At 51.8% G+C, this 23489-nt stretch overlaps 2 protein-coding genes across 2 annotated transcripts; one reads left to right on the plus strand and one right to left on the minus strand.

Annotated features, from left to right (window-relative positions):
• Positions 1–87: 87 nt before the first annotated feature.
• On the minus strand, positions 88–16014 carry AARS1 (alanyl-tRNA synthetase 1). Its single transcript, XM_063410479.1, has 21 exons — positions 15924–16014; positions 14367–14575; positions 13559–13747; positions 12813–12958; positions 11629–11820; positions 11030–11174; positions 9663–9808; positions 9022–9130; positions 8777–8927; positions 8277–8401; positions 7494–7638; positions 6703–6881; positions 6138–6251; positions 5196–5402; positions 4364–4548; positions 3830–3938; positions 3056–3169; positions 2657–2776; positions 2102–2188; positions 627–740; positions 88–357 (listed from the first exon to the last, which is right to left on the minus strand). Exons 1-21 carry the CDS (start codon positions 16012–16014, stop codon positions 172–174), a joined length of 3063 nt encoding a protein of 1020 aa, XP_063266549.1. The 3' UTR covers positions 88–171.
• Positions 16015–18620: 2606 nt separating this feature from the next.
• Positions 18621–23482, plus strand: LOC134557741 (C-signal-like). Its single transcript, XM_063410962.1, has 6 exons — positions 18621–18779; positions 19266–19317; positions 21960–22147; positions 22512–22670; positions 22950–23060; positions 23369–23482. The coding sequence occupies exons 1-6, from the start codon at positions 18636–18638 to the stop codon at positions 23480–23482; spliced, it is 768 nt and encodes a 255-aa protein (XP_063267032.1). The 5' UTR covers positions 18621–18635.
• Positions 23483–23489: the final 7 nt, after the last annotated feature.

Genomic DNA, 23489 nt, shown 5'->3' on the forward strand with positions numbered 1-23489 from the left:
GGCGGGCACAAGCTGTGACTGGCAGCGGGACCCCACCCCCTCCCCTCCCATCCCATCCCGCCCGCCTCCAGAGCCGGGGCGCTGAGCACAGGGCAGGGAGCGTTTATTGACAGGAAAGCCGCGCAGGGGACAGGCAGGGAGACAAATGGGCCGGGGTTCCTCCTCCCTCAGTCAGTTCTTCAGCTCCCCCAGGCGGAGCCTGGCAAAGTCCGTAGCCAGTTTCAGGGCTTCCTGCAGGCAGCCCACGTTCTTGCCTGTTGCCTGTGCAGAGATGTCCTTTCCACCGCCTTTGCCGTCCATCAAGCCAGACACTTCCTGCACCCACTGGCTGGCCTTCAGGCCCTTATTTGCAGTCTCCTGGGCAGGAAAAGAAACCCAGCAGTCAGCACTGAACAGCAATCACCCCACTCCATGCCTACCACCCCATTAAGTCCTGACTCTTCCTCTTCCCTGTCTGCAGAGCATAACCCCTCTTCCCTCACTTCTGCAGCCCGACAATAAGCCCAAGCACAAAGGCTGTGGCTTTTGCCAAACCCCTATCGCTTCTGACTGTGCAATGTTAGATAGTTCCTGCCTGGAGGCTGCAGCTCCTCCACGGAGAGGCAGCCACGGAGTCTTGGCATTACCTGGGGTACTTGGCACAGGCAGGTGATCCTGCCAGCTTCATTATCCACAGCAAAGAGCATAGCAGCAGTCTGGGGGGAATTAGTCTTGAAGAGCTTCAGAGATTCATTCAGGGCCTGGAAAAGAACAAAATTATTGCATGACTGCCACTCTGTGCTTGCACCCAGCCCAGCTGCAGCCCCAACAGCACACACAGAGACCTCAGAGATCAGGAATTGCATTGAACTAGCAAGCAGCACTCTGCAGTGCTCCTCCTCCCAAACATGAGCCATCTTCACGTTCCTGGCAGTGTAGAAGCCTTGGCAGGGGACATAAACCCTGCCTGTGTACCTCACGGCAGGAAGGAGAAGATGCTTTTATTTCCCCACCTCGAGGTATAGAGGAATTGGCAAAATCAGCCCCAGAATAAACCTTTGCCTGAGTGTACTGGCTGGAGGGGTAAAAGCTCCTCCCAGCAGAAGGGAACAGCTGTTCCAAAGAGAGTCAAACACAGCATGAAGAGCCTGCAAGGGTTATCAGACAAAGCTGGTAGGGTAGAACCAGGGAGACTGCCACATATTGTTCCCAAGGAGACCGATCATTCCTCATTCACAGACAGCATGATGCAGCAGAGAGCTGCAGGAGTGGGCTCTGGTGAGCAAAGCAGTACTGCTCCCCAGGCTGCCAGCACTGCCATCCCATGGGATGTATCCTTCTGCAAGGAAAAATGCTGCAACAGCACCCACTGGGAGCAAAAGCGTGGGTATCATGGTGATGCTGGTGGCCAGAGAGTGAGCAGGATCAGCTCCAACACTCTCAGAGAGGAAATTTTAACAGGGTGTTCAGCCCAGAGTGGTCTAAGGCCAGGCACAACCAGCCCCCGCTGCCTGGCACTTACTGGGCTCCGCACTGAGACACAATGCACACGATAGAGCATTTATTCCAACAGAAAAAAACTTATGTGTGGAGGAGGGAAGGAGATTCAGCCCTGAGAGAGAAGGGGCAGATTCAGCTCTGGCCAGGGAAGAACTTGAACCCAGCTGAGTAGATGGTGCTGGGGGCAGCTCTCGGCCTGGCCCTATTCACACACTCAGCCCAGTACATCATTCCTAGAGCTGATCTGCGGGGCCACAACCATCACAGTTTTCATGGCTCAGCAGAGCTGCTGTTCTCAGTCCCTTAAGTGCATTTCAGTGTTGTGACTGCTGCAGGATGAATCTTACCTGGGACACAATGGGATTTCTGCTGGGCTCCCTATCTACCGCCATGTCTGGAAGCTCTGACAGTCAAAACCCCACCACACCTGCCAGCCCATGTGCTAGTCCAGGAGGTGGGACACAAGAGAATATCCCAGTGGTCCCCCCTGCTTCTCAGGGATGGCAGGTGGTAGGAGGGACAGCTCTGCAGCACTGAACCACCTCCCTGAGTGACAAGAGACCACCCAGCTGCTCCTCAGGTAAAAGGAAAGTTGCTGAGGATAGATCAGACTTTCCCATACCTTTGCTGAGGCCCCATTTTCCATTTCCATGATGACCCATGGCTGGTTAGGGTGACTCTCAATAACTTGCTTGGTCTTCTCCAGCACCTGAGGACAACAATGCTCAGTCATTAGACCATCCACACTGTGTACGGACACAAGAACCACCCGAGCAGGGACAGAGGTCCCCAAGCTGCCCAAACACACCCACAGCCCAGCCTGGAGCAGCCTCACACTGTGAAGCCAGGAGGAATATATTCTGACAGGCAGGTAGGTATGTGGCCTGCAAGACAGCACGCCATGCATGATTCCTCCTCCAGAAAACTCCAGCAGGATCCAGGAGGCTGCCTGCACCCAGGTGCACTATTAGGGCAGGAACAGGCTGCCATGCTTCAACCCAGGCAACAGGCACAGAGGTAATTCTGCTTCAGGAGGCAGCAGGAGAAGCTGGGAGGCTGGACAGTGTGAGGGGTACTCCCATACATCAATTCTCTTCCATCCTGGACACCAATAGAGGTCCCAAAGGAGGACCCCACAGCTCTCCCACGCTGTCCTTTATTCCAGCCCACAGCTCACTCTTTTCTGGATGTCAGCTTTGCTTGCTCGGTCCAGGTCATCCATGACTTTCTTCAGTGCTTTAACAGCCTCTCTCAGTTCATCTTTCTGCCACTGTGGGATAACAGCAGTGGCTAGTGTCTGCAAAAGAGGAGCAGTAGAGAAGACTAAAGGTGCCAGCAATCATGGCAGGAGATGCAGCACCTCATGAACTCCGCCTCAACTGGCAGAGCCCAGTAAGCTCCACTCCTCTCCCAGTGTCAATGACCTGAGGCAACAGGTGCTGGCTGCAGCACCCATGGGATGCAGGGCTGTTGGACAGGGGCAGGAAGGTGAACTCAGGCCCCATTAATACCACTCAGTTCTGGCAATCAAGGTCCCATTCACTTTGGGGAGGCAGAGCAATACTACTATCCTCACCTCACTGAGATCCGTGATCTCCTTCTGCACATCCTTGTTGGGAGCTGTCTGGACCTTCACCTTGGCCTCCAGGGCTGACAACAGTTTCCTGAGGCTGTCGACTTTCCTGAGGGCCTAGGTGAACACATCTGAGTTAAATCAAGCTGGAAGATTGAGCAAGCTGGGCTTTTGGTCACCCCATAGTGCAAAGAAGCAAGGAAGGCTGGAATGCCCCAGGATGGAGCTTAGTATCTCTTGGAAGGCACAGGGCCAAAGCAGGCAGCACCTGACCAGAACCAGTCTGTGATGCTGGCACATAGGCCCTAGGTCTCTTTTCTTTGCCAGGATTGCCAAGATTCCCCCCAAAGAGAAATCATCTCCCCCACAAAACCCCTTTCTCCCACTTTAGGGAACACCAGCCCACATCCAAAGTCATTGCCTTCTGCAGGAGAGGGCTGAATTCTCAGACTTCACCACTCTCCTGTTGGCCTTGCCCCTGCTAAGAGCTCTACATCAGCAGCCACTCTGAAAAGCAACCTGAGCTAACCCTCAGGTGTGGGAGCCATCCCATACACCCACCCAGGTTTCTCTGCCACAACACCTACAGGTGAGACTTCCCCCTCTCTTCCCTGCCCCAACTGCAGTACAGCCAGGGTCTCCAGCACAGTCTTTGCCAACAGCAGCACCCTTTTCCATCAGTCCCTCAGAGGATAGTGTGCAAATTTGAACAAAAGGAACTCTGGCACAGGGTTAATAGGTGGAATTTCACAGAGGATCTCTCCTGCCTACCCTTACCTTTCGAGCTTCAGCCCCAGTGACTGCAACTATCCTCCGAATGCCTTTAGCAATGGCTTCTTCTGAAACAATCACAAAGGGGCCAGCATGGCTGGAGTTCTGTAAGTGCCTTTGGAAAGAACCCAGACAGACCCACAAGAGAGTTAGAAGTCCACCTCTCATCTCAGCAAGAATCAACACAGAAATAAGACAATCATCCTGCCAGGGAAATGCAGCAGTGTGGGGACCGGCAGAAAAAAACAACCTGTGCTAAAAGCAAATGAGTGAGGAAAGGGTGGTAAGACCTGTGTTCCCAGCACTGCCAGAGACCCTATGTGAGGTCAGGGGCAATACAGGCAGTTTCCTGCCTGCAAAGGGCATTTTTAAAGACTGATTGACTCCGGACTGGGAACACAAAGGCACATCGTCACCACCACCTCCACCTCTACCCTGGCTCTGCCCAGTGTATGCTCATGGTACTCCCAGGAGCTCAAGCTCCACAGGAACTCCTTTTCAGCCACCCTGCCACCTTCCCCTGCCTCTCCAGGTACTCACGTCCCTCCGCAGAACTCAATAGAGGTGATGGAGCCCCCAGGGCCAGAGGGGTCAGCCAGCAGCTCCTCCACAGGGATGCCAATGGAGACCACACGGACAGGATCGGGGTAGGTCTCGTCAAAAACTGCCCGAAGTCCTTGGATAGCTTTGGCTGCTGCGAGAGGGCAGTCCTTGGCATACACAGTCTGCAGAGGACAGCAAAGGGATGCAGGTAAGAGCCAGTCCTTTCGGCTGTGACTGAGGGCCCACATTCCCAGGAATTTTCTTCCTCTGAGAGATGCTAGAAGTGAAGTCTTGTGCCTCACCTGAGCTGGGGTTTGTTGAGCTGCAATAATCACCAAGTTATTGGCAGATATCTCATCTTCAAAACTCCTAATACCACCTGCTCAGACCCCTGTGGGCTACTGCACATGCAAACGGTTCCAAGCAGATTCCAGGGTCCACCAGGGTTGGCTCTGACACTTGGCACCAAACAGAGTAACTCTCCTGCCATTGGGGACACATCACTGGATTGTCTGGGTGTAAATCCAGCCAGGCCTGCAAAACTACTCTGCCAAACTTGTAGCAAACTTGGCTCTTGTAGCTAATGTGACACCACTGCAGGCATGGGAACACTCCAGCCCTAGAGAGACCTTGAAACCAATGAACAGAATGAACAGAACTATCTAAAGTGATGAACAATCTGAGGTGATGAACAGAACTCTAAGGTGACGGCAATCTGTGCACAGCACTGCACCAGCAGCTCAGAATCCTCCTGTGCATACCAAACTTCCAGCATTCCAGATCATCCAAAATCTGGACTCAAGGCATACAACATGCCAGCCATACCCACCTTTGACTCCTCAATCATCTGGTTGGCAATCCCTTCAACTTCCTTGATTTCCTGAGTGGACAGGGCTCCCTTGGCCGTGAAGTCGAAGCGCAGCCTGTCCGGTGCCACCAGGGAGCCCCTCTGGTCAGCCTCCCCCAGCACCGAGCGCAGGGCGAAGTTGAGGATGTGGGTGGCCGTGTGGTTGCTCATGACCGGCCTCCGCCTGGCCTGAGGGAGGAAACCACTGTTAGATGGGGTCCCACAGCCACTCCCAGCAGCTGAACGGGAGGCTAATGCCCTGCTCCAACAGAATCCTTAACTAGCTCAGGGCACCAGAAACAACTGATCACACTTGGTGCCCTGGAGTTTCAGATGTTCCCCACCATATCTGTGCATGGCTTTTTTCCTGGCAGTTCCCTTGTTGGGCCTGTGTGCAGAGAGGTCAAGGGCAGACCAGGACACAGATAATTCATCTCTGTTCCTCAGCAGGGAAAAACACTCTGAGATGGAAGCCTTCCCTCTTCCTCTAAAGGTGCTGCCTCTGTAGGGAAGGGAAATGCATCAGGCTGACTGTGCTCAACCCAGCAGTCACTCAGCAAGCTGAGCCCACAGGAGCAATGTTTGGAGTAGGGCAGACAGCCCAGACTCTCTGCTGTTGTCCCCACACAGTGGGGCACCAGACGTATTCTCCCTGCAAGTCATGACCCAAAATGTGTTTCTGCCTGTGATCAGCAAACCCAGCCAGAGTGGCTCTGAGCTAGCTGGGCATTATCTGCCTTGTGGTAGGAGAAAGCCAGATCTGAAGTAGGAGAGACTTGGAATCAGCCAGACACTGCTTGATTGCATGCTGCAGAGTGAGCAGGATCCAAACGTGAGGTCCCCAGAACAGCATCAATGAAAAGAAACAAGACAAAATCCAGAGAAAAGAGACAAGCCCCTGTGTTACACCATGTTTTAACTCACCTCATCAATAGTCAGGTGGACCTGATCTCCTACTTTCAAGCTCCCATACAGAGTTCCTATGTGGAGCACGTAGCCTCCTCGGACCTGAACGTTCTTCACAGTGAATTCTGTTTTCTGTACAAAGAGGGAAATGCCCCATGTGAGCAGGGTGAGAGGCCAAGGGGAGATATCATCTAGCCAGAGGTCTGAGCTGCAACTGGAAGGACCCCAGCTGAGAGCCAGTGGTGTGTGTGTTGGAGAAAGCTGAGTGTCCCCATGCACAGCACACAGCAAAGCAGAGAAGTGAATTAAGGTGGGGCACAATTATAGGGCACAGAAAGAGCCCCCCATCTTGGCACCACCACCACAGGCACCCACATTCTGGTGACAGCAGCACAGAACTGAGCTCCTCAAGGAGCAAGGGGAACAAAACTCCAGCACACCCATGCCATGGCTGCACCCCCAGACAGGAACACTGTGCAATGCCCAAAACCTGGTATCGATGGGAAATTGCCTGGCCCCTTCTCCCCTCTGCTCAGGCCCCGAGTCAGACTGTGTCTTGCAAAAGGCTCTCAGGCCAACTCACATCCTCCCTGCTGTCGTCATCCTTGACCATGTAGCCCTGGTCATAGATCTGCCCGCCCTGCTCGGCGTAGAAGCAGGTCCGGTCCAGCACTATCCCACACTCCTGGCCAGTGGATGCCTCCTCCACAAACTTCTTCTCCCTGCGGATGGCTTTCACTGTGGCCACAAGGCTCCCGAAATCTGCCACCGGGATGACAGGCAGTGTCAGTAAAGCAGGAAAACCTTGTAGACACCTTGTGGGAGCAGAATGTCATAGCAACACCTCCCAGTTAATGCAGGAGCTCATGGCAGCTAACACATTTGCAGGGGATAAGGAGAGAGGAGTAAGGCAACAGTTAGTTGGAAGTTTCATTCAGTGCCCTCCAAGGCAGGGACTGTCACTGCCTTCCACACCTATGCAGCAAAAGTCAGCAGCACACATGGCTGCAGCCTCCTGAATCCCCATCAAATCAAAAAACTAGCAGAAAGAGCCAGAGAGCAAGCCAAGGACCCTCCAACAGGCCAAGCAGAAACTGCAGTCTCCTGCAGCACTGGCAAAGGAGCAGCTGAGAAACACCAGCATAGGAGTGTGGAGACATAAAGCTGCAGGAACAGGAATTCCCTTAATTTGGCAACAGCAGTACAGTAGCCCCTGAACAGTCTGTCCTCTCTCTCTGCTCAGTTAGTAACAAGCAGGTTATTCACCTGCAGAACCTTCCACTTCCAACTCCATGTCTCAGGAAAGGGGAGCCCAGAGGTACATGCCAGGGAAGCTTTAGGAGCAGAACACGACTGTGAGAAGGTTTTTCATACCATAGGTACCGCTCGGATCTGAAGCATAGTTGTATTTTGGTGAGTCATCTGTCACCTCCAGCCCTTGGGCTCTCAGCTCTTCAATGGCATAGATGTCCAGCATGAGGAGATCCTCGCCTCCAGCACCCTTGCCCTGGGATTTGAGCTGCCAATGAACAAGGTTTGAGAAATGATTGGCCAAATATCAAGGTTTAAGAAACACCAGTGCATGCCAGACTAGTTGCACATCTCACTCACATCCCTCAGCATTCCCTGATTTAGAGCTCTGCCCTGGGAAGCTGTGTGCCAGCACCTGGAGTGTGCCAGTTTTTCTGGCTTCAGAGCAGCCAGTTCCAGTGTGCAGATCAAGTGGGCCTAAGTCCAGCAAGGACAAGGTAAGTATCCAGCTGGTCAATGCCACTCCCTGCTGCTGCTGCAGCAAACATACTGGGAAATGCACCCAAGGTGCAGGCCTGCCTGGATACTGATCCTTGGCCAGGGAATAACTTCCATAACCAGAACAGGACAGCAGAAGTGTTCCCAGCACTCTGCCATCTCTGTCTGAAGGCTGAGCTCAAGGTTCCAGGCTTTGCTAGTGAGCAAAACCAATGCCAGCTGTACAGAAGACACGTGCCACAGCAACTGCAGTTGTCCTGGTTTTTCCCACAAAAATGGGACAAACCATGGGGCATATGAGGTGTGAGCAGACTCAATGAGAAAAGAGCAACTCATGACTGCTAATTGTGAGGAAGGGAATTCTACCTGCCCACTCATAAACTAGCTTCCCCTGGAGCTGTTACCCACCTGAGCATTCTTCCGCTCTTCTTCAAAGCCCTCCATGTCTACAACAAGGCCCTTCTCCTCAGCAATCAGCCCAGTGAGATCCGCAGGGAATCCATAGGTGTCATACAGCAGCCAGGCAGTGTCACCTGCAGAGAAAGGGCAAAGCAGTCACCTCTCATGTTCCATGAGACACTGCTCCCTTCCCTGCTCCCCCACCGGCTCTGAGCTATGGCAGGACAGTGAACAGGTCTGGAGAATGTGAACATCCAAAAGGCTCCTCCCTGACAGCACAGAGATGCGTGTCTGGGCAGCTTAAAAACCTAAGCAAGTGAACACAGGCCAGAGGAGAGATGGGTGGTTCAGCTGTAAGAGATGTCTTCTGATTCCAACTTTGTCCCCCCATCACCTTCCACCACCTCTAATTTTCCCACCCTTTCCCTTCCCCCAGCTTCCCTAAGCCCTTATGTGATCCTAGATAATAAATGCCTTTTGCTACATCCAGACAGAAGTCACAGCCTTACCAGGAATGACTTTACTGTCCCCAAGGCTCTGGATCTTCCTGTCCAGGATGCGCCGGCCCCTGCTCAGTGTTTTCAGGAACTGATCCTCTTCTTCATTGATAATGTCCTTTACCATATCTGGGTCCTTCTTCAGCTCAGGAAAGGCATCTCCCTGCAGACCCAAGAGGAGGAGCCGTTTAAAATGGAGATCTGCACACCTCAGCAGAGGAAGTCTTCAGCAGATACGCTGGAATAGGAGAACTTACCAGTGACTGCACCACCACATCAACCAGAGTGGCAAAGAAACCCTTGGGGGCATTGAGCTTCTCATGGGAGTAGCGCACAGCCCGTCGGAGAATCCGCCTCAGCACATACCTAGGGAACAGCAGAGCCCCCCTCAATGTTACACATCTGACTTGTTCTCAGGGGCTCCACTAGCATCCACCTACCAGCAGCCCCTCCCAGGACCAAGAGAACAGGGTTTTCTCCTCTCGTTATCCCTCCTGCTGCTCACGGCAACAGCGTGGCATAGGTAAGGTACTAGGCCCCAGTTCCATGACCCACTGTGTGCTTATGGAGTCCACTGGCACCTGCAGCACAGTCCCCCAGCCTGAAATTCCTTGATTTTTCAATAGCAACACTGCACCAAGCCGGGCTTTATGCCTGTCTGCCCACAGTCATCTTATCTGGGGGCTGGCACAGCAGCAATGGTGCTCACAAGAACCTTCAGACTTAAGCATCATGGCCTTTTGCGTGATCCCTACTACAGCAATTCAAGCATCAAATATCCCCAGCAAACACTCTGCTACTCACTGCTTTAATAACGAATCCAATGAGATCCTAGAGCCTTGAGGGAAACCATGCAGGACAGAATGGGAGTGGTGACAATGCAGCAGCTCCTTCTTACCCTCTGCCAGTGTTGTCAGGCCTGCCCCCGTCCGAGAGGGCCAGGGTGATGGTGCGTGCGTGGTCAGCCAGCACACGGTAGGCCATGTCGATTCCATCAGCATCCTCGGCCCCGACCTGCCCCAGGTACGGCCTGGCACCGGTGCCCTTTGCAGAGGACAAGGCAGTGGGCAGGGGGTACAATTACTGACAGTGGCACCAGGGCAGAATTACAGGGAAGGGCCTCAGGAGCCAAGCCCACCCCACACCCACAGAGGAGAATATTCCTCTTGGAAAGAGGAGACTCAGTGAACCCAGGGGAGGCACAGAGCTGTGGGCTCTGCTTGGTGCCATGGCCCACATTTCAATGGCCAAAAGCTCTCCAGACCAGAGGGAAGAAAATCCAATTTATCCTATCATTAAGAGCCCAAGAGAAAGGAAGAGGGGAAAAGTACAGTGAAATCATCTATTTTGCACATTTGCTCAAGGACTCCAACCTGGCATAACCTGCCCAGCCAAGAAACCTTTCAAATTCTGTCCTACAGGAGATTGTCCCAGCCTTCCTCTTTTAGGATGGTTTTATCCATACCCAAGGGAAAGATCCTGCTGTAACCATGCACTGCTTGCATGTGGTGCAAACCTCCTGCCATGGGCACAGTCCCTCCAGCCAGGCTCCCAGCACAAAACGACACAGGGGCTGTGTCTAGCTAGTGGACTTAACACTGAAAAAAGGCAGCTCTCCAATTCCAACTCTGGAGCTTGGCACCTCATTCCTTAGAGGTAGCAGGAGCCTGGGCTCTTCTCCCTGCATTTTATGCAGTATGATCTACAGCCAGGAAGCTCTGCCTCCTCCATGGAGGAAAAAAAAGGCTTGGACCTGCACACAGAACTCCCAGCATGGGTAATGCTGTCCCCACCCAGGACAGTGCAGCAACAGTACCGAGGTTCTGCAAGTGACTGTCATGGTTTATGGCAAAGCACTCACAGCTAATGGAATTTTCTACAGATCAGCATGTTCCAGGTGTGAGACTGAAGGACAAATTGATTCTGGGTTAGCAGTACCACATGCTCTCTAGCACGTGGCAAAAAGATGGCACTTGGCCATTTTGCATGGACTGCAGAGCATACCCCCACTGGGAGAGGACCAAGGAGTGTCCATCAGGACAGTTTACAGAAACTGGGAAAGCTGCACCACTCACTGTCCTGTTTTCCCCAGGAAATATGTCCCAGGGCAGCATTACTGGGCCAGCCTGGGCTCCTACCCTCAGCAAAGTGCAAATGTGTGGGGCTCACAGCAGCTGGGAAAGCAGAGACTACTCTGTCCAACCAGTTCCACACATCTCAAGAATTCAGGGAATGGATGCAGCTAGGTCAGACTTCAGTTCATACCTTTTGGATGGCTTCAAAGTAAGGAAGGAAAAGGTCAGTGTCATAGTTGGACATCTTGTTCTGCAGCACAGAGACCAGCCTCTCCAGGCCCATCCCAGTATCAATACTTTTCTTAGGAAGGGGTTTGAGTGTCCCATCAGCTTCCCTGCCAAAAAAAGGTGAGATGTTATAGATGGAGGCTCTGCAGGGGGAACCCCATTTCTCTCTTCATCTCTGTAATATTTAGTTCCATCAGATTTGTGACACAGGCCCATACACAAGCCTACAAAGGACAACTTTGTTAAAAGTTAACCATAAAATATAGTTAACAAGACCCTCACCAACAACTTAAGACTCAGAGCAGACAACAACTTATTCCCTACTAAACTCGTGGCAGATAAACAGAGAAAATATTCTCAGTTCATCCCAAAAGCAGCATAACCAACCCCTTCTGTACCAGTGGGCAAAGGGAAAGAGCATTACAAAGTGCTCAGCTGCTGCATAACTGGGGAATGGCGAGCAAGCCACGGGCAGGTGAAAGAATGCACAGCTCAAGCAGCCTCCCAAACTGAGCTAGAGCAACCTGGCTCACCTGGAAGCTGGAAGCAGGTCTGGCTCACCTATTGAACTGTATGAACACCAGGTTCCAGATCTCCAGGACGTTGGGGTCATCCTGATTGACCAGGTGTGAAGCATCTCTGTCCCCGATCCGGTCATAGTGGATCTCGCTGCAAGGGCCACAGGGGCCGGTGTCTCCCATTTCCCAGAAATTATCCTTCATACTGCCAGGCAGAATCCTGCCCTCAGCCAGCCTGTAAGACAAAACTTATTGAACAACAGAGACTAACCAAAAGAACTCCCCAAACTAAAGGCTATGCCAGAGAAACCACAGCTCACTAATTCCCTAGATGTGCTGATGAATTCTTAGTGTCTTGAGACAGATCAGTCCAAGAGCCTAACACTCAGGATCCCTGCTGAGAGGATCAAGTGAACACTGGCACCCGGCAGCCATCCCAGGTGGAGACAGAGACTTACACAACACCTCAGGAAAGCCATCAGCAAGAAGACACTGATGGGATGAAGAACCTCTCCTATGAGAAAAGGCTGAGAGAATTTAGATTCTTCAGCACAGAGAAGGCTCTGGGATTATCTTGTTGTGGCCTTTCAGTACCTAAAGGAGACTACAAGAAGTCTGGAGAGGAACTGTTTAAAGGGCATGGAGTGATAGGAGAAGGGCTTTAAACTAACAGACGGCAGATGCATAATATATATTACGAATAAATTCTTCCCTACAGTTCCATGATTCCATGATCTTCTCAAATGCTGTCAGTGGCAGCACACTGGGCAGGACGTCCCATCCACCAGTCCAAGCAGGACTCTTAAGCTAACACAAGAGATTTTGAAACCAGAGCTCTCAGTATCTTCTATCTAATATGAGTACTTCTCTCTGGTTTGGAAGCTCCACCACCCTGCAAATATTATTTGTGACACTTCCATTTTGTTGAAGTCTCCTCCTCCTATACATGTTCTGCCACACAACACAGGCCATCATTGAGTCATAGAAACATTTAGGTTGGAAAAGACCTTTCAGATCATCAAGTCCAACTGTCACTCCAATTCTGCCAAACCCACCACTAAACCATGCCCCAAAGCCACAGCTACACAGCTTTAAAATCCCTCCAGGAATGGTGACTCCACCATTGCTCTAGGCAGCTTGTTCTGTGAAGAATTTTTCCTAATATCCAAGCCAAATAAATTACTATTGCTTATCAAAACATGTACCTTCCTCAGAGAAAGGCCTTACCCCAAATCCAACCAGATCTGTTTGCACTCCAGGTCTGGTTGCAGTCCTGCAGCCTCATTTCCACCAAAGTAAGTGACATAGAGTCTTTCAGCAGGGATGCCAAACTCCTTGGTGAGAAGTTCCAGTGCCAGTTTACAAGCAAGTTCCTGCAGAAGGAAACATGAGGTAAGCAAGTGAATACAAAGACAGCTTCTCTTCAACATCTAAAGTACTGGCTACTGTAGGTAGCAGCAGCCAAAAACTTTCTGATTTTTGACATAAGAAAGAGAAAAACTAATACATGCAGTGAAGAGGGCACAAGAAACATTTTATATGACTGTCTTGATGAAGCCAAGTTAACTCCTAGCACGTTCACTGCCTCCAAACAGCCTTTTAATTCTGACTTTGAATACTACACTAGCAAGAAGCTTGGGAAGGGAAATCCTTATTGTATGATCACTCCTGTTTGAAGGTCTGTCATAACTGCATAGCACACGTTAGTCCCCACATCTTCAGGACAGCCACTAAAATCTCTACCTGAAGACTCCAAACTAGCAGAGGTAATTTAATCAGCTTTGTAAACCTTAATTAATTAATCTCGAATCATTCTGCAGGGTTGAGGCAGCTTCCAAGCTCATTTATTCCAAAAAAGCCACATGCACCTCTGTGCCAACATACTCTCTTTCCTCTTGGCAACTGCTCTGCTGAGTTTACAGAGACAGATAAATCTGCGCAAGAGATTCAGAGCTGCACCCAGACTGTTTTACCTTGAAATAATCCCCAAAGGACCAGGAGCCCAACATCTCAAAGAAGGTGTGGTGGTACACATCTTTCCCCACGTCATCCAGGTCGTTGTGCTTGCCCCCTGCTCGGATGCACTTCTGAGTGTTGGTGGCTCTGCTCAGTTTAGCGAGCGGGTGTGAGGGGTCGATGGTATTGAGGAAGATGGGTTTGAACTGTGGGGAGAGAAAACAGGGCAAGTGAACTGCTAGAAAAGCTGAGAAACTGAGAAAAGCACTCAGATCCTGTTTTCAAATGTTGCAAGAAACAGTAAGACAGTAAGTGTCGTTTATGTAATGATATCACTAGTCTGAACATACCCAAAGCACCTGTCAGAAACAAACCTGCTGCTCCTGCCCATGGGGAGGCTGCCTAGAACTCAGCACTCACTCACACACACATTCCTAGAGCCCGCCAAACCCCAGGCCTTCCAAAGAGACTGAAAGCTGTCAGATTCCCAGCTGCCAAAACACAAACGACTGGGTGGTGATCAGCAGCAGAGCCCTGGCAGTCTCAACTACTCTTCAAAGACACCGTTAGTTATTTGTGCCAGGATTGCCTTGTTACCAAGGGTCAAGGAAACAAGACTGGCAGAGCTCTCACCATAGGAACCTCTTCCAGTGCTCTTGCCAATTTTGTGAGAGCATAGAGGACTCTAGAGGACACACCAACCATCGCTCTGTGACCAGAAGGAAGGTGGAGACAACAATAATTTTCCCAACAGCTCTGCAAACAGCTTCACAGGTTCCAACAAGATATGTTTGTAGGACCACAGTGCCAAGGTGGGAATCCTACCTGATTCATACCAGCATTGGCGAAGAGCAGTGTGGGGTCATCCAGGGGGATTGTAGAAGATGAGTGCACATAGGTGTGCTTGTTTTCCTTAAAGAAGTCGATGAACCGTTGCCGGATCTGGCTGGCAGTGAGTGGGGTCTCCATCTGGAAGCTGGGACCTGCCACTGTCCAAAGCAAGTGGCAGGAGAGTGGCAAAATCTCGGTGCAGTCTGAATAAACAACAACAAACAACGCTCTGATGTGCTGTCAGCTCAAGGTGAACATCAGGATTGCTGTCTCCAACTCCTGAAAGGGTCTCCCCACATGGTTAAGTACTCACTGACACTTCAGTTCAACCATCAATCTGCCCAAATAGTGGTGGCTCAACCTGAAATTTCCTCTCCCCCAAATTCCCTGATTTCTGGGGCTCTACCTCAAGTTACCTGTTCTTTGAAAACAAATAGTTATAAAATATCAATACTAAACTTAGTAGGTTGCATTTGCCTTGCTGGGGACAGAGAGACTGCCAAGTTACCAAAGCATTCAAGGTGATTAAATGCAGAATGAAGAAACATAATTAGAGCCTTCCAGTACTTAAGGGGGCTTATAAAAATGATAAATAGCAACTTTTTACATGGGGATAATGATACAACAAGGTGGAACAGTTTTAAACTGGAAAAGGAGAGATTTATGTTAGATATTAGGAAGAAATTCTTCCCCGCATGGGTGGTGAAGACCTGGCACAGGATGCCAAGAGAAGATGTGGCTTCCCCATCCTTGAAAGTGTTCAAGACCAGGTTGGATGGGGCTTGGAGCAGCACTGTGTAATGGAAGGTGTCCCTGCCTATGGCAGGGGTGTTCGAACCAGGTGGGCTTTAAGATACTTTCCAATCCAAACCATTCTGTGATTCAATGACTAAATCATAGAACAGCCAAGTTTGAAAATGACCCCTGAATATAACCTAGTCCACCCTAGGACTTTGGCTCTGCTCAAAGCAGAGCCCGTCGCAGGGATGCCTAGAAGCCTTCCTTGAGAGGACCCACATCCCCACATGTACACCAGAGGCAAGTGACAATCCGGAGGGCAGCACGGCCCGTGTCCTACGGGTGCCCAGGGCTGTCCCTGACAGCTCAGCGCAATGCGGATCCATGGGGGGAGCGAGATCCCAGCCTGCGGCGGCGCGGAGAGACGGGAATTCCCCACAGGAGCAAGGCCTGGGAGTATTCACTGCACAGAATCAATTAGGTTGGAAAAGTCCTCTGAGATCATCGAGTTCAATCTCGATGCTGCGGAAGGGAAGGACCCCAGGTGGGGAGAACCAGGCATAGCAGAGGCCCCAGGGCCTATCAGAGCCTCTGCCCAGACACACCCGCTCTCCAGTGCCCGAGGAGGGCACAGCGGTGTCCGGCAGCGCCGCCGGCCGCCCGGCATCACCCCGCAGGCCCGCATGGGGCGCGACCAGCGCACCGCCACCCTCCCGCTCTTGCCTTCCCCGCGTCCCTCTCCCCTGTGCCCGCGGGTCGCACCACGGAAGCCAAACCCAGCGGCCGGACCCCCCCCGGCCCCTCGGGCCGTACCTGCGCGACCACCGCCGCCCCTCGCTCCGCTCCTCCGGCCGCGCCGCAGCGCCCGCTCCGCCCCGCCCCTCCGCCGGACACCACCTCCCATTGGTTGCGGGGGCTGTCACTCCTCTGCCAGCCCCACCCCCCCGCGCGGCGCCCCGCCCCCGGCTGATGCAATGGCGGGACAGGGCGGCCGCGTGACGCGGGCGGCCTGAGGCCTCACCGGCTCCCGCCATTTTAGGGGTGCCCGCCTTGCAGGCACAGGGATGTTACCCCCAAAATCAGGTTCTTTCCTTGGTGTGCAACGAGCCGATAATGACACATTCGAGTGAGACTGTTTATTTCAAAGCTGCCCCAGCCTGGGTGCTCAGTGGTATTCCACAAATCCAGCGCACCCCACCGCACTTTCTATGCTGTTATACACAGAAATTCAGGGTTAGTAACTTGCCAAGCACAGCCCTTCTGTTAGGATTGACCAGTACCTTCCACACAAATCATGTAACCCCAGATAACTTCTAGTTATGCTCAGGGTAAGGGTCTTCATGTGGGGAGGGTCTTTTCGATCTGTGATTTTTAGTGTTACAATGAATATAGTTTAGCTCTAAGATACACGGACCTGGAGTATTTTGCCAAGTTAGCAATCCCTAAATCTTGTTAGTTCCAGAATGTCCTTGAGTGAGGGATGCTGCCTGCTGCCTCTTCCAGCGATTAGGCCTGCTTTCCTGCTGATTAGGCATGAAAGTATACAAAGGTCTTACATCAAACAACAGCCTGACTTAAGATAACACTGACTGACACATTCCACGTTTTGCAACAATGATGCTGCCTGCTCCCGGGGAGGGAGCTGCGAGCTGTGGGGCTCAGCCAGGAAGGGGCTGTGGCAGAGCAGGGACTGGCTGGGGGTGCTGGAGGGGTGAACAGAGCCCTGCTGGGGGATGTAATGGCCACAGGGTCTTTGCAGGGGTCAAGGTCAAGGCTAGGAGATGCAGGAGCGGTCAGTGCATGGCTCCGGTCATGGAGCTCACAGGAAAGGCCTTGTGGACCCAGGCCAAAGGGGACAGCATGTATGCAGGGGAGGTGTCACGCTGACAAAAAGAATCACTCTGAGGACAGACAAGCATTGAAGTCTGGGAAGTCTGCAGGGTCCCTGGAGGGTTTTGAGGTCAGGTTCAAGCCCTGGGCAACCCGCTCTGAAGTCATTGCTGATCTTGCTCCACCCGATGGGCCTTCTAGTAGAGTTCTCTCAGTTCCTCTCTAACCTGGATGGTTCCCAGGTGCCTCTATAGCATTGGAATCTTGTCACCTGGTCTCATCTCTTCCCTGTGCATACTTGCTGGCCCTGGGCTGTGATTCTGGAGCCATGAATGTGCCTGTTCTGCTGTCTTTGGCTGCCATCGGTCAGCCCTTTCCAAATGTCACTCCCCTGCTTGGCACTGGCCTGTGGCCATTCCTGGTCCTGCAGACCTCTTCATTTATTTCTGTTTCCTTCCCGAGGAGCCTGGAAGGAAAAGAGGAAACTCCAGTTTAATTTGTTCCTAATGGGAGCTCTGCTCTGGATGCTGCTGGCGGAGCAGGCAAGTCTGTGCAGCGCAATTGTTTGTGCAGGTGATTACACCTGCAAGAACATCTGCTACAGCAGGTCTGACTCCAACACCATCCAAATCCACGCCCAGCATGCTTACCTCTCATGGGGGCCATAGTCTGTCCACCACCATGGAAGGAAACATCACTGTTTCTTGCCCTTCATGAGCTGTGTCACCTGAAAGCTCATCTTCCAAGTGTGGAGGCTCTTCACCATCTCCCAAGGGTTTCTTTGGTGATTGCCAAATGTGGAACCACGTAGCTACTCAGAGAATAGAGACTTCTGTCCCCCTGCCACACTGAGCAACAGGTATGTGCCATGAGGCCCATCCAGATGGGATGGACCCACCCTCAGTACTTTCCTCTTCTTTTTTCCTCCCCCACCTCATATTCATGTTGCCCCAATTCTTCTGTTTTAGCTGAGGCTTTTTACATGGTAGCTCTTTCCTTCTTTTAACACTTCTGCTTCCTAAAAATTCATGCCCCAGGGTGGCCTGGGTTGCAGGAGCCTTGCTTATGCAGGCACTTCTTGGGCTTATAAGGATCCAGCATTGCCCTCCAGCAAGGAGGAAGGTGATGGATGTGAGCTTGAAGCCCCAGCAGTGGGTGGTCAAGGCTACAGGGAGTGGGGGTTCCTTCTCTGCTGGCTACTGGGTGCTCTTGAGGGAAGTGTTGGCAGGAGTGGAACTTGCAGTATACAAACTGCACTCCCTCTGCTTCCAAGGTTGGGCTTTGGATTAGCATCTCAGAATTCAACCATCCCCAACTCATCCCCCAAACTAGGAGATGCTGGCCACAGCCAGATTTGAATCTATTCTCCTTTTCCTGGTAGTGCTCCTCCAAGCCTGTGGCAGAGGTGGACCCTTCTGCTATTACAGAGACTCTGGGAGCTGGGGCTTTAGAGGAGCATAGTGGTGGGAATCTGAGCAATGCAGGTGACACACAGCCCCATGTGCCAAATGTCAGGGAGCCCTTGGTCCTCCTGGGACCCTGGCTCCATTTGGGACAGGCGAGGGGCCAGGTGCTGGCAGTGTCCCAGTCCCCGTGGGTGCCCAGAGCCACACCCTGGGCTGTGCCAGGCTCCTCTTCACTCCAAGCAGGCGGCAACCCTGCCATGTGTCACCGCCCGGCGCAGAGGCTGGGGACATGGCTGCGCTGGCTCGGAGCGTCCTGGTGACAGGGTCCAGCCGGGGCATTGGACTGGAGCTTGTGCGGCAGCTGGCCGCCAGCCCCTGGCCCCCCCAGCACATCTTTGCCACCTGCCGCGACCCCAAAGGTCCAAGAGGGAAGGTCAGTGCGGGCGCAGGGAACGGGGTGGTGCTGGGGCAGGTGGGCAGCAGAGATCCGCAGTCCCCTCAGCCTTGTTGGCTTGCTGCCCTGGCTGGGCATCCCAGGAGCGGGGGCAGAACCGGGCAGAGTGGGGGTCCCGTAACCCCCCCAGCTCCCTGGATAAGGCAGTGCCCAGTGTGGCGAGGTGGGATATGGCTGGAGAGGCAGATGTGTTCAGCACTTGCTTGTGGCTGTGCCATGGCCAGCCAACCCCTTTTCTGTGCTGGGATCACTCAGGATCGGGGGCAGTTCTTAAGCCCAGCAGCACCATTCTCCTGCTGACTGTGGGGTTGCTGCCCTATTCCATCCACTGTAAATGGCCCTGTGCTCTTTCCCCAAAGAAAGCAAAGCCAGTCTTGTTCAGTGACCTGGGAGCAGGGGTGGGACACCTGATCAGGCAGCTGGTGGCTTCTAACCTCCTCCCTTGCTCCATCAATTTATTTCCAGGCCCTGCAAGAATTAGCTGCCCAGCACTCCAGCATCAAACTGGTCCAGCTAGGTATGGAGCAACCTTTCTCCTTGTACCCAACATTGCTTCCAGCTCTCTGCTGACTTCAGAGGTGGGACCAGGGGCAACTTTTGCAGGAAGCTCTGGCCTTGCCAGGTGGGGAGGAATCCATGCACACCTGAGCAAATTTCTCCCCCCAAATTAAGCTGTGCTTTGGCTGGAGCAGTCAAACTGGCTTCAGATGAGGCAGAGGTGGGTCTGGACACCTCAGCTGAGTAAGTTTCATGGGAAAGGCATGATGTCTCTTCCCAAAGATGCTAAATACGGTGCCCAGGTTTTGGGCTGGGACACGTGGGTTCACAAAGTGAAGCAAGGCAGGGCACAGTAACTGCCTGGGTGGTTCCTAAGCAGGAGGGTTGGTTTGTGATCTGCTTGGAGGTGGCCATGGTTGGCATTTCTTTAAGGTAAAAAAGGGAGAAAAAATAGCTGAAAAATGACATGTGGGAAATCTTCCCAGCCTGGTATGCCAGGCTGATGCTGTGACCCAGAGGCATGAGATGTCCACAGCCTGGACTGGGGAGATGTCCTCTTGGCCATTCCCTCCTTCTATGGATGTGGGCCAAACCTAAGTATTTACTTGTTTAAATGCACCAGAAAAGTTCAAGCAACTTCAGTTCAAGTTCAGTTTTTTTAATATTTCTTAGAAAATAAGACATTATTGAATTCAGAGGCAGCAAATTTCTCTTTTATTATTAAGTAGATTTTTAAAGTAAAACACGTTCTCTGTAATATAAAATAAATGAGCTGTGAGAGCCAACTGGCAGTACCTGATGGGAAGAGCATGGCCAACATAAAAAGGACATCTCAAGGGATTTGCCACTATATAAACAATCTTTACTAAAAACATACATCCCAAGCCCCAGACTGCCAATAAAGTCCCCAAAAAAGCTCTTAAATATCAACAGCAACAAGATATTTTTTTAAGAGAAGCTGCTTCAAGCTCTCTTGCTCCATAATAAAGAAGGGTTGTCTTCAAACCAGTAACAGGCATGGATTTGCAGAAAAAAAAGTTTAAAAGATAACTCCAAAATGTGTAAGATCTGTCACTTCTTTTAATTCACTCTCCTTCTTTCCCACCCTTATTTCTTCCAGGGAGGCAAGAGTTTGTTATTTCAGCAAATTTGGGGGTTAAGGGCTAAAAATGTGTTGGTCCCACGTGCCTTGGAGCAATGACTCAGCTAATCCAAACAGAGCAGTTAATAATTCACCAGGTGACCAAAAGATCCCTCACACATGGTGGCGTAACAGAACCTTGAACTTCATCCCATTGTTATCCAAAGATGTAACTCCAAAGCACTCTGTGATTTGCCCTGCAATTGGACATGCAATATCCTCTCAAATTCCAAGGCTCCTTCCCCTCACAGCAGCCCCACAGCAGATTATTCCATGGTATTCCCCTCAAATGTTTTCAGGACACCTCTACAAAAGTCTGCGCTGCACAATGCAAGGTAGCAACAAGTCCCATGCCACTCACATCCTTGCTTACCACCATAAAGACATCAAGCTAGTTAAAAATGCCAGGAAAAAGGATACTTTTTGCTGCCCATCAGTGTACAAAATATACCAAGAAAGAAATCTTCAGCCTTGGAAACCTTTCGTAAGTCACTCTTTTCTAAGCATGAGAACAGAAACACAGCTCAGGGGCCAAAGTGTTGCAAATAAAATAAAGGAATCTAGCCTTGCAGTCCCCCACTCCCAGCAAGCTCATCACATTGGCATCTGCAAAAAACAGGCACAGAAATGTGCATGGGAACAAGGGCACACTCCAACTTGCCCATACATGTGAATATTCATGGTTTTAAGGGCTCTGTGGTATACCTGAAGTATTAAAAGGCAATACATAAAGTTTAATATTGGCCTAACCAGCCTGTTCGACATTCTAAAGGTATTTAGATGACCCTTTTAAACAAACAAATGATGGCTGTTGGTGAATATCCAGGACAGGATGAAAATCCTAACAAGCAACCCTGACAGCTGGACACAAAAAACTACCACTTTTATTGCCTAAGCCAGAAAAATCCTGCAGTTAAACATGGTGGAATTTCAAAAGCTGTACCAAAATTTAAGCAAAGAGGAAGGCACTGGGAATGCTTATCCTTGTTAGCCAAATTTCACTTGTGCCTTGTTGGTTGAGAGGGGTTGTCCCCACAACTTGGTCAGTAGGGATAGGGAAGTTCAGATTCAGAGCCTGCATCCAAATATTGCAGGTTACATCCCAAATCTTTTATTACTTATACTCACCTCAGCTCATCTGTCAGCTCCAAAACCTTGTGGGTAGCAGCATAAAGCAAAAAATGGCTCCCTGTGCAAATAAACCTGGGAGTCTCAGTGTGCAAGGTCCAAACATCCCTTGTATGATCATAAATTCCTTGAATACAGAAAGCAAATATAGACAAGTTTTTCCTACCAGTAGCCCCCACATGACCCAAAATGAGTTGAATTAAGATTTAATTTAGCTGAGGCTACAAAACCAAGAGGTGAGGACAAACTGCTGCTCATTCCAATGTGCTTAATCTGCCAAATTTGCTGCATCCTTTCTGGATAAGAAGTGCTGCTTCCACCTACAGCACAATTTTCAGTGGGTGCTGTGTGACCCATCAGAGCTATCCTTCACTTTGCTTTTTCCCTGGCAGACACAGTGAGTTTGCCCAGCATCCAAGGGGCCGTGCAGGCTGTGGGGTATCATCTGAAGGACCAGGGCTTGAACCTGCTCATCAACAATGCAGGCATCAGCTCCCACGCCACACTGCGCTCTCTGGACTTGCAGGAGATGCTTGATGTGTTTGCCACCAATGTAGTTGGGCCACTCCAGGTTGTCAAGGTATGTCTGGATCTTTTGGGGTTCTCCTGCTTGGGAAGATGTTCCTCCATAGGAATAAGGTCACCTCCATGGATCTCCCCCACCTACCTAGAGGAGCTCAGCCCAGCCCAGCATCCCCCGTGCTTAGTTCTTCCCCACCTGGAGCGCCTGCCTGCACGAGGCTCACTGTGCCAGCTCACTCCTTTCCGGGAGAGGGGAAAGGCTGGAGCCTGGCCCCTCATTTGGGCATCTTCCCCATCCCCTGCACTTCTGCCAGGACAGTCTGTCCAGCTGCTTTTCCACAGTCTGTGACAGAGCCCTCCAGGCTGGTCCTTGAATTGGAGTTCTGTTGCATGTTAATGGAGTGTTGGTGTCTTTGCATCAGGAATTTCTGCCGCTCCTGGAGCAGGCTGCAAAGGGCACAGGAAAGGAGAGTCTGAGCTGCAGCAGGGCCGCTGTCATCAACATCTCCACCAAACTGGGCTCCATCGGGCTGTGCCTCAGGGTGCCAGAGGCCCCCATGTACCCATACCGGGCCAGCAAGGTGAGGTGCCAGGGGAGGTGCTGGAGATGCTGTCCCAGGCACAGTGCCCATGGAGGGGAGGGAGCCCATGGGTCACCCCCTGCCTGGTTCTCCCAGGTGGAAGCACAGAGACCGGGACAGCAGCAGCCAGGACTGAGCCTTTCCAGCAGGCCATGCTGATGCTTTGTCCCAGGACCAAGTCCCATTTCCCACCTCCACAGACATTTTGTGGCTGGGAAATGTCTCCTCCCCTGCCCACCCACTCCCTGGGTTGTGCTGGCAGGACTGTGCCTCTTCCAGGCTGCCCAAAACATGGTGACAAGGTGCTTGGCTGCAGAACTCCAGGACAAGGGGATCTTGTGCGTGGCCATCCATCCTGGCTGGGTGAAGACTGACATGGGCACAGAGGAGGTACTGGGCTGTGCAGGGGAGGGTCACCAGGACCCCCACTGAATCCCCGTGTCTTGGGAAGGGCAGGGGCACTTGGGGGATCTCATGTGATGCTGGGGGCTGCCAGGAACATCTTCTGGAGCAGAGCAGGCACGGAGCAGGCAGCAAGCTGCAACATACTGAGTACATGGGATAGCCAGCCCTGTCTCCCCAGCCTGGAGAACAGAGGTGTGGCAATAAGGAAAAATATCCCCATGAGCACTATGGATGCTGCTCCCAGGCATGCACCCTCCCCAAGAGCTGTTCCTGCCCATTGTTCTTTTCTGCAGGCGCCACTGACAGTGGAGCACAGCGTGAGGGGCATCCTGACTGTGCTGGGCAGCCTCTCACAGGACACCTCTGGAGCCTTCCTCGACTGGGAAGGGAACAGCCTGCCCTGGTGATGAACAA

This window comes from Prinia subflava, chromosome 13, assembly GCF_021018805.1.
Source record: "Prinia subflava isolate CZ2003 ecotype Zambia chromosome 13, Cam_Psub_1.2, whole genome shotgun sequence".
Taxonomy (NCBI): Eukaryota; Metazoa; Chordata; class Aves; order Passeriformes; family Cisticolidae; genus Prinia; species Prinia subflava.

What these genes read in the sequence shown, in the direction of transcription:
- AARS1 (XM_063410479.1), bottom strand. Translation starts at nt 16,014, where the DNA reads ATGGGAGGTGGTGTCCGGCGGAGGGGCGGGGCGGAGCGGGCGCTGCGG. An exon ending in AAGAGCGGAAGAATGCTCAG is followed by an intron (nt 7,639 to 8,276) that starts GTGGGTAACAGC and finishes GTTCATTGGCAG; the next exon opens with CTCAAATCCCAGGGCAAGGG. An exon ending in TCCACCTGACTATTGATGAG is followed by an intron (nt 5,403 to 6,137) that starts GTGAGTTAAAAC and finishes TTCCTCCCTCAG; the next exon opens with GCCAGGCGGAGGCCGGTCAT.
- LOC134557741 (XM_063410962.1), top strand. Translation starts at nt 18,636, where the DNA reads ATGGCTGCGCTGGCTCGGAGCGTCCTGGTGACAGGGTCCAGCCGGGGC. An exon ending in GGCCACTCCAGGTTGTCAAG is followed by an intron (nt 22,148 to 22,511) that starts GTATGTCTGGAT and finishes TCTTTGCATCAG; the next exon opens with GAATTTCTGCCGCTCCTGGA. An exon ending in CTGACATGGGCACAGAGGAG is followed by an intron (nt 23,061 to 23,368) that starts GTACTGGGCTGT and finishes TCTTTTCTGCAG; the next exon opens with GCGCCACTGACAGTGGAGCA.